Source organism: Salvelinus alpinus, chromosome 5 (genome assembly GCF_045679555.1).
Source record: "Salvelinus alpinus chromosome 5, SLU_Salpinus.1, whole genome shotgun sequence".
In the NCBI taxonomy this organism is placed as follows: domain Eukaryota; kingdom Metazoa; phylum Chordata; class Actinopteri; order Salmoniformes; family Salmonidae; genus Salvelinus; species Salvelinus alpinus.
Window position 1 is genome coordinate 54,018,244 of NC_092090.1, and position 12,175 is coordinate 54,030,418.

General features: G+C 41.8%; 1 protein-coding gene across 4 annotated transcripts in view; it reads right to left on the reverse strand.

Annotated features, from left to right (window-relative positions):
- Positions 1 to 12,175, reverse strand: part of grin1b (glutamate receptor, ionotropic, N-methyl D-aspartate 1b) — a 66,402-nt gene that overhangs the window by 22,937 nt on the left and 31,290 nt on the right. For 2 of the 4 annotated variants that reach the window (XM_071402322.1, XM_071402319.1), the window contains exons 4-9: positions 6,990 to 7,052; positions 6,223 to 6,320; positions 5,725 to 5,846; positions 4,920 to 5,094; positions 3,597 to 3,741; positions 3,231 to 3,317 (exon numbers count right to left, since the gene is read on the reverse strand). In XM_071402322.1, coding sequence (XP_071258423.1) covers positions 3,231 to 3,317; positions 3,597 to 3,741; positions 4,920 to 5,094; positions 5,725 to 5,846; positions 6,223 to 6,320; positions 6,990 to 7,052 — 690 coding nt within the window. The remainder of the gene's footprint in view (positions 1 to 3,230; positions 3,318 to 3,596; positions 3,742 to 4,919; positions 5,095 to 5,724; positions 5,847 to 6,222; positions 6,321 to 6,989; positions 7,053 to 12,175) is intronic. The other 2 variants (XM_071402323.1, XM_071402321.1) reach the window with 1 other exon arrangement.

The window sequence follows — 12,175 nt, forward strand, 5'->3', positions numbered from 1 at the left end:
AGGCTAACGAGCAATCATACCACACATAAAAGCATTCAAAGCTGCATACATTTTCAATATGAAACCACAAGAACAAATAGGAATACCTAAAAGGCAGTGGAGATGCAAGGTGCATCATTGCGCAGGAAAGCAGACATGACAAACAGCTCAACAAGCTCCCCTATTGATTTTGTTTTGGGGCAATATAATTGCAGACTAGCCTACAACACCACAATGCAATGAATCATTTCATTCTTGTTTTCAAGCGAGTACTAACTTCTACTCTAGGCTACAGTAAAAATGTCAGTTGAATAATGGCAGATTGTGATTTACATGTTTCATTCGATTTGGATCAGGCACAGTAGCAGGTCAGTCTGGCTGTATTTTTACTTCTGATTCTGAATGCGCTGTCAGTTGCAGATCATCATTCTCCCAAGTCATCCTATAATAATGTGTCCACATATGCTCCCGCAGGCCAATTTATTCAGAAGAGCTTAACACACGCTCTGCCTCCTCTCCAATCCGAGCGGCTATTCTTTGCGCACATAGAAGCTAAAGCTTCAATATGGCCTTAATATTTATAATTACACTTTTAAAATGTATTACCTTTTATATGTGCCAGAAACACAACCAGTCACACATTTTTCATCTGAGTAGGCTTCTTCAAAAGTATCCTGTAGGCCTGTACATGTTCATCACAAACATAAATTCCAGCATCTTCAAAATGGCTTGACATTAACCAGGTTTCCATCCAACCTTTTAATGTGAGTAAAGTAGCCTAACATGTCGGATAAAAAAATGTCACATCATGAGAAAGCAGGCAGTTTATTAGGCTACAGATGAAATAATGTATTATTAACTTCACAGGGTGGTGAAAGTGCACAGTGATGATGTTGATGCTCCTTTCAATAAATATCTAGGGTTTTATTCTGGCGAAATGAGGATCGATGCTTGGCTGCAATTTGACAAATAGAAATGATCTCTTACTTTTATCCATAATAATCTCATCATGTAGTAGGCTGTACCTGCACTGTATCTGCAAGCTGTTGGTTAGAGCGAACATACCAATACCAATGTAGACACAATCGCTATACCTATATACACATTTTTTTGTGACAAACCATCAGTAGGCCAAAATGCTAATATATTTTATATTAATATCATACAGTGGGCAAGCCTATAGGCCTATGCATGCAAAACCCTAATGAATTTAGAGCTGCAATCGCTGACAGCTGAACGTTGATGGGAACAATTATTGTTCTAGGAAAGTAGCCTAAAAAAATAACAAAAAAATAGGCTGTGAAGTTTTGCATGTGCATCGTAGCCCAATGAATAGTGTTTTTATAATTTGTTATAATCTGTTTTTAAGGACACGTAAATGTGTCTAATTTGGCCAATATCCCTTGTTGGCTGCGCCAGGTTGGTTCTGAATGCATATTGATGTCCGGTAAATTTCTCAAATGTCTGGTAAATTAAAATCTTTACTGTCATGTTGTCTGGCGCCACATTTTCCTAAAGGGAACTCTGAAATGTGCATATTGTTTTTATGCAGATTTTAGAATATTTGCATGAAATTCGGTCGCCAATTGGATGGAAACCTAGCTATATACACCCAAAAGACTCTGGCAAGTGCACTAGTCCCGTGTCACATTAATTATGCCTGCACATCATGGTTCGCCAGCAGCCCCAAACATCTAAAGAATAAGCTACAGACCTGACAAGATTTGTACTTAAACTCCCCCCTAATACTCATCTGGAGGTTGAGCATTTTTTTGTCTGTATCTCTGTAATTGTATATGTATTTATGTAAAATAAAATAAGTCCCAGACGTTATTGTGCAATTTCGGTCACTTAAAAAATATTTCTGTATATTTATATATGTATTTTTTTAACTGTTGAAATCAATCAATCAATCCAAATGACTCAAGAGGGAGCCCCACGGCACTTGATTTGGGCCGGGTTCGGACTTGCCACGCTGGAAAACCAGGGAATTTATTGAAAGTTCCAGGAATTTTGCAACCCTAGTTGCACCATTGTTCTTACATAATATAACCATATGTGATGGACTGTCCCATCCCCGCGGCCTCAGCAACAGATTAGTCCACGAGACAGGCGCGAATCAGGCGGATGTATTGTGCACCATGAAAAATATATATATTTGCCATTGCTCAACTAAAGACATCTCAGTCGACCAAAATTGGGTCAGCCCTAGTAGGGAGGGATGACATAGTCTATTATTGTGGTGTTGAACAGGCAAATCGTCATTTTGAAGTGCCCAAAATATCCTTTGTTCATTGGTTGTGTGGTGCACTGGCACAGAAAGCTGTTGGCTGGACAATTTGTTGCATATATTTTATATAATTATAAATATGGCATCAAAATATGGAAAATCATTGTCTGCAGCTGCTTCTGATCATAGTGTAATGAAACAGTTAGGGAGAGTGATCTCTCCGCAGTGGTCAGCGAACCCTCAACCTTCTGGCCCATAAAGCATGCTAAAGTGGAAAAGTTGATATCAATATTTTTTTTATGACACCTTGAGTTGACCCCTCAGTGAATATAAATCTGTCCCTAATAAAATACTTTTTATGCTAACAGATCCCTCTGTACATGTTCAATTATAGTTTTTAATCCCTGTTATGTCCTGATCTGTTTCACCTGTCCTTGTGATTGTCTCTATCCCCCTACAGGTGTCGCCCATCTTCCCTTGGGTATTTATACCTGTTTTGTTCAAGTCAACCAGCGGTTAGTCTCTGCTCCTGCTTTTCCCCAGTCTCTCTTTTTCTCATCATCCTGGTTTTGACCCTTGCCTGTCCTGACTCTTAGCCTGCCTGCCGTCAGGTTCCTTGGCCTCTACTCTGGATTATCGACCCCTGCCTGCCTTGACCTGTTGTTTGCCTGCCCGTGTTGTTACAATAAACATTGTTACTTCACACAGTCTGCACTTGGGTCTTACCTTGATTACTGATAATCCCGGTGCTGAGTTAATGTGTAGAAGCAAATTGTATAGCTAATAGGCTATGTGTTTGTAGATCGACTGAGGTGAATGAAGCTTCAGCAACCAATGTGATAATGGCAGGGTTAATTTTTGCTTGTTTTTGCTGTTCTCCTAATAGCATTTTAGAGTTAAGTTAAATTAAACTTTCCAAAAATGTATTGAATGGGGGGGATAAAGCCCACTTCCCCTGCCCCTCCAGACCTCACTAAAACTCAGATCCTGGCTACGGCCATGTGCTGGACGTAGTTGCTACCTTTAGTCTGGTAGACATCTGGTATCCTCTTGGCTTCTCCGTCTCTCCTCCTGGCCAAATGATCTTCCTCTGCGGATTCATCACCACCTACAAAACCAAAGAAATAGAATGGCTAGAATGGGAAAAAGTAATTCAGACAGTACAATCATATGGCACGCTAATTTAATTGGGCTAGTCATTTCACCTCTATGTACAAACCACCCCAAATATTAATGTTCCCCATACAACTTGGTTTTATACATTTGATAATAACACAAGCACAAAATGATAGCACCAAAGCATAATTACTTAACGTAACACTTAATTTTAAAAATACTGTATTATGTACAACTGGTAACATAAAACATTTAATAAAAACCCCCGTACTTGGGTGCCATTGAAAATGCCCACTTGCACCAGCCTGGTCTTTTGGTAGTTGAGGATGCTATAGGTAGCAAACCGCCTGTCACCATCGTCATTAAACTCAATGCGTCCTGTCAGGCCATCTGGGTACTTGGATGACATCAGCACTCTAGAGTCCAGCGGGGAGATCGGAGGGATGGCATCATCAGACAAATCATCCCAATATGACATGATGGGCTTGGTTGATGAGAGGGGGTGAGATGGGAGATTGAAAACAATGAGGATGAAGGGAGGAGGGTGGGGATGGGGGATGTTTTTGAAACGATAATGCAACGCATTTCGAATGAAGTGTGTGTTCATCAATTCAATCTGGAGTGCCAGAGTGCACTCAAAGTGCGCTCTGTGCATTTGTAAATTCAGAATGTTGTCAGATTGTCCATACATAAATTCATAGCGTTTTGCTCTTGGAGCGTTCAGAGAACACACTCAACGCTCTGGCCGAGGATTAGGTTTGATGCGAGCATTCTGACCACACAACAGCAGTCAAGCACCCAAGCTAACTGGTTATGGTTGGCTAGCTTGCTAGCTACTTCCAGACACAAATGAGAGAACACCACACTCTGACCATTTTACTAGCCCTAGCAGAACTGGTTTGGCTGATTTCATGTTATCCAGAGCGTTGGTGACTGTAACTGTGTGGCTGGCAACAACGTTTACTGACACCGGCCATATTCAACGGGTGTTGAGCATTCGTAAATGAATCAGTTATTCTGCTCTCTGGCACACTCAGGCGAGAGTAGATAGCCAAAGTGAATTTACAAACGCACCCTAAGTCCTCTGATGTAGAATCCTCTATCCCCTTAATTCTGAGTTCTGTCTATGTAGTCTTGCCAAAAGCCAGACACTAAATTTTGGAGGCAAAGGAAATGCAATTCGAGATGTACCCACCAAGGCTAGCCCAACCTGACTTGAATTTGACCTGTATGGCCTAAATGCCAATGAAAACTAAGCTTAATTTCTCAGAGAATGCACAATAAAACAGGGATGATTTTCAGGGGTCTGACTTGGTCCACTTCCAATTAGAACTGCTCAGAAAGGAGGCCTTGTTTTCAGGCTGCCCTCCCTCCCCTGTCTCCCAGCAACCTCGGGTGCCTGGGCCAGCATGTTCAGTTTTATGTTTTGGCCCTTGTCTAATGCTTGTCTTATACTGAGGACCATACAGGACTGTTCTGGTTATATTCTGGTTATTTCAAGCTGACTCAGACCTACTTCTGACTGTGTGCAAATAAACAAAAACAAAAAAAATTGTGTTTGTTTAGTTACTCTCACTATTACTTGTGGCCTTACCGTTTGAAGAGCGGTCCAGTCCTCCAGATGTTTGTGTTGCCTACACAGCCGCGAGGCGGTTCTGTGATGTTCTCCTTCTCAAAGAGCTCCTGGATGGACTGTGCCACCACGGCCACGGCATCGTTGATATGCGCCGACTCGTTCTTGCCGTTGATGAGCTGAAGGCCGAGCAAGCCTGACCAGTCAACAAAATCACAGTTTTAGAGAAGCACTCGACACGAGATGGCTAATATTAGGCCATGAACAATAAACTTGCTTACATGGAAACAACAAGTACCTATTAAGGATAGGAGTTAGGTTGGGGATGATACTGTACAGAACATCGGTTAGGGCAAAGTGAGCATGTTGAAGTGAAGGTTATGTACAGACGTGTCATACATGTAGCCAGGTTAAAAAAAATGCAGTTGTAGCTTACCATCGGCTTTCTGTTACACTTCAATGTGGGGGTAGCAACACACTTTTTCTAAATTAGCTTATGAGAGCCAGACACTCATATTAATGTGAATTCAAAGCAATGTAGAATACCAAAACCTCTATTTCATTTGTTGTCTACTGAAAAAAACACACAAAATAAAAATGGAACAAACAAAAGATGTTAGACATTTAAAGCACAGTACAATGAGAAATCACTTGTTTTAAACCTTTAAACAAACAAATGTTTAAACGTTCAAACATTCAATGTATTACACACCACACTGATTTGCCGATGAGGATAAAACATTTGAATAATAAAGCAATGTGGCCAGCATGACCGATCTGTCGCACAGTCTGTGAGAGAGGCATAGGGTATAGGAGCAGGACATACCATCTGGTGCTTCACTCAAAGCTTTACCAGACATCTCCCTCTCTCCAACCAGCCACACGTAGCCAGAGCCCGTCATGTTGAGCTGGCGCGCAGCTTTGTAGACCGACGCCGCTTCGTCCTCGCTACAGTCAGATACACATCATTACCACAATGGCAGCTCCAGTCAATCCCCAGTGACTACACCAAGAGTACAATATATGTCAATGTTTATTTTGCTCGGTGCAATAAATGGTGAGTTCATCCAAAATGTACAGGACCACTACTGGCCAGGGGACCAATAACATAGGGACACAGTATATTTGTGTTTTCATTGTTAATATATTAATATTATATTAATATGATATAATATATACTGCATGTATGTAACCTGTATTACTATATACTACTACTGTATAATGATGTCATTGAGTCCTGGTGGCCTCATAATAAAGACATGTGTCTGTGTGGTATATGAGGTTTAGAGGTATAGTGCAGTGAGGGATGTAGATGGGAGCTGACCTGGCAGAGAGGATGATGACGCGAGCCTCCAGGTCCTTGGCCTCCAGCAGCATGGATGTCAGGTTGGTGTCTTGGCTGAACAGGAGAACTTTCTCTGCCTGCAGTTAGGGGACAAAATTAGCAAGGAGGAGAAGGACTCAGCCCTGAACCATGCTGTCTTCAGCTCTTCTTTTTCATTGGGGGGGGGGGGGGGGGGGGGGGAAGAAATGGAGAAAAAGGTTCCAAGATAATCTGTTTAACTGAAAAAAATCGAAGCTGGTAGGAAAAATTGTTCTGCATTTGTGCATGCAAACTGAGGGTTATCAAGACTCCAAAGAGGAACGTGCAAGTCAGAAGTAGAGGGAGAAGAAGATTGATGCAACCGCAAATCAAAGTGGTGGAGGAAGGGAGGAGGGTGGTGGTTTCTTTCCCAAAGAACAAAAGAAGAAGGAAATGCTGCAGAAAGGTAGGAGGTGCCATCTGGATTGTGCCTGTCCCACACGTCCAGATCTCCACAAACTTTGTCAAAGTAATAGACTTGCAATCTCCTTGGTTTGAACACATGCAACCCTTTACACAAAAATAAAAAAGGTTGGAGGGGGCATTTCATTTTGCTGAAAATATACTAAAAACCCATTCTCGACTGAAATCATAAAAGAAAATGTAAAAAGACGTGCTACCAGGATAAGGATATCTCTGGAATCGGTTGTTGACTGTTTGACTTTCTAGTTTCTAGTGGCTACGTTCAGAGAATTGGTGGGCGGCGTGCATTGACCATGCAAGTATACCTTGGGTCCTCGCTTGTTGTCATAGGACAGTTGGTCGAGGTTTTCATAGTTCTTGTTTTTATTCTGATGAGTAATGTGCACAGAGAAAATATGCAGACACAGAAGGATATTATAAACAGTTATAAATGGTGTGCAGTAAAGCATTCCAACAAATCTCCACTTTTCTGCTTCAACTTGGGATTCCCAACACTGGGGCTTGCAAAAACATCAAAGGCCTGCTCACAGCATCACAGATTCCTTAGGTTTTAACTGTCTGACACAGGCATGCTCCACCATGGTGTTGTGGGAACCAAAAATATCCCCCAGCGACAATGCTCATTCAGTAGTCTATAGTCATTCTCAAATGGAAGGCCAATGGCAAATGCAGCAAGTTCACCAACGTATCTAACTGAAACAGCATTAATATCTAAATGTAGTATAATCAAATAGGACTGTAGGAAATGTATTAAGCTAATAGATTATCCGGAAAAATTACGTCTTAGTGTTGCTCTTGGACAATTTTTCACAGATCCTGTATCTGAAAAGGCACCAGCCAGCAAGTTCTCTTCATTAGTATATTTTACTAAATATCCAAATTATGTTTCTCCCTTATTCCTCTTGAATTATTATTTTAAAAACTGTGTGTTGATATAATACAATAAGACATGCAGATGGTCTGTCTTGACACAAAGCTAAAGGCTACAAGAATGAAGTTCTCAGCAACAGCACTGAGTGCAGAGTCCCTTAAATATCCATTAAATGCCACAAGGTTTGGAACCAGAGTCTTGGATCTTTGGATAAATCAGCTAAATATAGTGTGTATATACTGTGTACATACAGTATATTGTGTATATACTATATATTGCGTATATACAGTAGTATTTAATTCCAATGGTATAAAAAGGTCTGAAGATCCATAGCTTTAAAAGCTGCTCAGGTCTACAATGTAAACCCAATGATGTACACAAAACATAACAATAATAAATATAGTCTATATCTACAGTGGGGAGAACAAGTATTTGATACACTGACAATTTTGCAGGTTTTCCTACTTACAAAGCATGTAGAGGTCTGTAATTTTTATCATAGGTACACTTCAACTGTGAGAGAAGGAATCTAAAACAAAAATCCAGAAAATCACATTGTATGATTTTTATTAATTAATTTGCATTTTATTGCATGACATAAGTATTTGATACATCAGAAAAGCAGAACTGAATATTTGGTACAGAAACCTTAGTTTGCAATTACAGAGATCATACGTTTCCTGTAGTTCTTGACCAGGTTTGCACACACTGCAGCAGGGATTTTGGCCCACTCCTCCATACAGACCTTCTCCAGATCCTTCAGGTTTCGGGGCTGTCGCTGGGCAATACGGACTTTCGGCTCCCTCCAAAGATTTTCTATTGGGTTCAGGTCTGGAGACTGGCTAGGCCACTCCAGGACCTTGAGATGCTTCTTACGGAGCCACTCCTTAGTTGCCCTGGCTGTGTGTTTCGGGTCGTTGTCATGCTGGAAGACCCAGCCACGACCCATCTTCAATGCTCTTACTGAGGGAAGGAGGTTGTTGGTCAAGATCTCGCGATACATGGCCCCATCCATCCTCCCTTCAATACGGTGCAGTCGTCCTGTCCCCTTTGCAGAAAAGCATCCCCAAAGAATGATGTTTCCACCTCCATGCTTCACGGTTGGGATGGTGTTCTTGGGGTTGTACTCATCCTTCTATTCCTCCAAACACGGCGAGTGGAGTTTAGAGCAAAAAGCTCTATTTTTGTCTCATCAGACCACATGACCTTCTCCCATTCCTCCTCTGGATCATCCAGATGGTCATTGGCAAACTTCAGACGGGCCTGGACATGCGCTGGCTTGAGCAGGGGGACCTTGCGTGCGCTGCAGGATTTTAATCCATGACGGCGTAGTGTGTTACTAATGGTTTTCTTTGAGACTGTGGTCCCAGCTCTCTTCAGGTCATTGACCAGGTCCTGCCGTGTAGTTCTGGGCTGATCCCTCACATTCCTCATGATCATTGATGCCCCACGAGGTGAGATCTTGCATGGAGCCCCAGACCGAGGGTGATTGACCGTCATCTTGAACTTCTTCCATTTTCTAATAATTGTGCCAACAGTTGTTGCCTTCTCACCAAGCTGCTTGGCTATTGTCCTGTAGCCCATCCCAGCCTTGTACAGGTCTACAATTTATCCCTGATGTCCTTACACAGCTCTCTGGTCTTGGCCATTGTGGAGAGGTTGGAGTCTGTTTGATTGAGTGTGTGGACAGGTGTCTTTTATACAGGTAACGAGTTCAAACAGGTGCAGTTAATACAGGTAATGAGTGGAGAACAGGAGGGCTTCTTAAAGAAAAACTAACAGGTCTGTGAGAGCCGGAATTCTTACTGGTTGGTAGGTGCTCAAATACTTATGTCATGCAATAAAATGCAAATTAATTACTTAAAAATCATACAATGTGATTTTCTGGATTTTTGTTTTAGATTCCGTCTCTCACAGTTGAAGTGTACCTATGATAAAAATGACAGACCTCTACATGCTTTGTAAGTAGGAAAACCTGCAAAATCGGCAGTGTATCAAATACTTGTTCTCCCCACTGTATGTGTGAAGCTAATCATACATGATTTATATTAATGACATATTAGTCTGGCGTTGCTATACCTCCAAAATCACGTCAGTGTCACACCTCCCTTGGAGGTATGGAGAATTTTGTATTGCAAAAAAGGTTTGAATGGTCCGCTGGCTCCCAGCCCTCCCCCCACACGCCCGTAGAAGGGGTGCTGTGTGTTATGTGTATCACTGTTTTCCGTCCGGGTAGTTGTAACCTATGCTAGTTTCAAGTGCTAGTGTGGCCGACAGTCTGCGGTTTAAGTTTATTGAAATTGAAAGTGGATTACACTGGTAAAGTCAAATGTCACATACTTTTAATGTGGGGCTATGACAGTCAATTGCAAATGTCTCTTATCTCACCACCACTAATGAGATGGGTGTGCTTGGAGCGTCTCAAAGTCAGGGGGCGTGGTCGACAGTGCACACCTCATCTCTGCTGTCACATCCAACCTGGATTGATGTTTGGTTTTAATGCAGACGAGAGCACTGAATCCAGCTTCACACAGATATGAGCTGGCAAAGGGTAGCCTACTATGAAGGGTAGCCTACTATGAGTTTTATGGTACTTTCAAGACAACTGGAAACTCAGAAAAATACTAGGTCTAATCATAACATCAGTGATCTTTAGTTCGGAAAGTCGGAGGTCTAGAAAGAGGCCCGAGTTCCCGAGTTGGAATTCTGAGTTGGATGTCCGTTCAAAAATATTTTTCCCAGTCGGAGCTCGTTTCTTTCCGAGTTCCCAGTTGTCTTGAACGCACTGAAGTCGGAAGTCAGAGATTTCCGAGTTTCCAGTTCCGAGTTCCCAGTCGTTTTGAATGCGGCATTAATGCTTAGAGGGAGATGGCAGGGTATTCTTTTTGAGTCAGGAACCAAAACTCCTCTGTAGTGACCCCTGAATGTGTTGTCTGCAGCATTCGGTCACATGACAGCTCGATCATCTGATCGATTTCACTTACCGGCATGTCAACTGATCCAGGATTACAGTCAAACGGATTGGGAAGCAGGTCCCAAAGTGCTCTTCCAAGTCTTGGAGGTGAGCAGTCATTGCTCGTGCGGGACACTTACTGATGCTGTTTTCTGTTATTTTCTTTTCATTACACAGGTCAACCAAGTCTGTTTTTGTTTACATCCACTGTGACAACAGTTCCTCTCTCAATTCTAAAAATCTTTCCAACACCCCCCTTCGATAACCATCAAGGCTTGGTGTGAAATATGCTCCGATCCCATATCTCCACATAGTTTTGCAAACAGGTGTGCGCTGTGGTTTGATGTACATTCGAAGTTATCTGCTGCCGTATATCTCCGAGTTCTGTGCTCAGCTCTTTTGCCGCCAGTTGCTCTTGGTGTATCATACAATGCGTCCATATGGCAGAGGCCTGCCTGCCTTCATGCCATAGACGGAGCCCCATCTGTGAAAAAGCCCACCATTCGATCCCATATGGAATCTGTTTTTCGTCAGTATAGCCACGCAGCACATTGAACATTCCCTATGCCGTTTCATGCTCAGGAATCGTAAGACATAACAATATGTCCTCGCGAATAGCAACCCCCAACATGTATAGCAAACAAAAGTCAATGCATGGGCATCTCGGCCCTCACAGCTAACGTCCATTTGGAGAGCATAAGCTGGGGAGTTTCTTAGTCGTTCAGAGTTTCCTTTTAATTGCTAGCAATAGCATAAATGATTTGTTTAACAGCATTATCTGAAAAAGGTATTGATGTGAGTTTCTGTGCCTCTGCCTCCCCACACATTGTTTTCACCATTTCAATTGCGTCCGGTAATATCAAAGTCTCTGCAATAGTATGTGGTTTCATACTATAGTGTGCCTAGCCATTCATTGTGGGAATAATTCAAGTGCAATGATCAAGTGCGGCCTTTTCACATGATCTAAGGTTTGAAGAATTTTCATTTAGATTTTTTAGGTTAACCACATTACAATGATTTTGAGATACAAAGACGATATTATAATATATGTATTTTTTGTTTGTATTTGGGAAATTCTCCCACTACCCCATTGGTTTTGGTTAGGGACGTCCCAAGGATCCCGGATAGCAAAGATCCTATGCGAACCGAACGAGTGTGCTCGCATACTCCCTTAAAATACCTTTGCTTCAAAAACAGAAACAAATAGCAATATTACTGTTTGTCTATCTTGAGACACTGTAGTTAGTATACACTTCCTCAAAATAGTCAGAATTAATCTAGGATAACTCAAGAAATCTGTCATAAATGTTCACAATTTTGCAGAGATCTAGGTTGTGCAATTCTAACTAAGATGTTAGTGCAGTATTTCTCAAAATAAAAATGTGCATAAACGATTTGTCTCTCGTTGAATGACTACAAACACTTAATTGAAGAATCCCTACAGTTGACCAATCAACGACGAAGGGGCGTAAACTTCGGCTACCGACTTCGGCTTGCCACGAGAAAAAATGTTGTGTGCAGGAACAGCCGGGATTTTTTTTTTACAGAAGACCAAAACTAACAAAAACGTCACAAAATGTTGTCATAGTATATGCACGAACTGTTCCGAACTGTTTCAGATTGGAAGCATGTGTACGCCTTATACAACTGGAAAAATACGAGGTCAA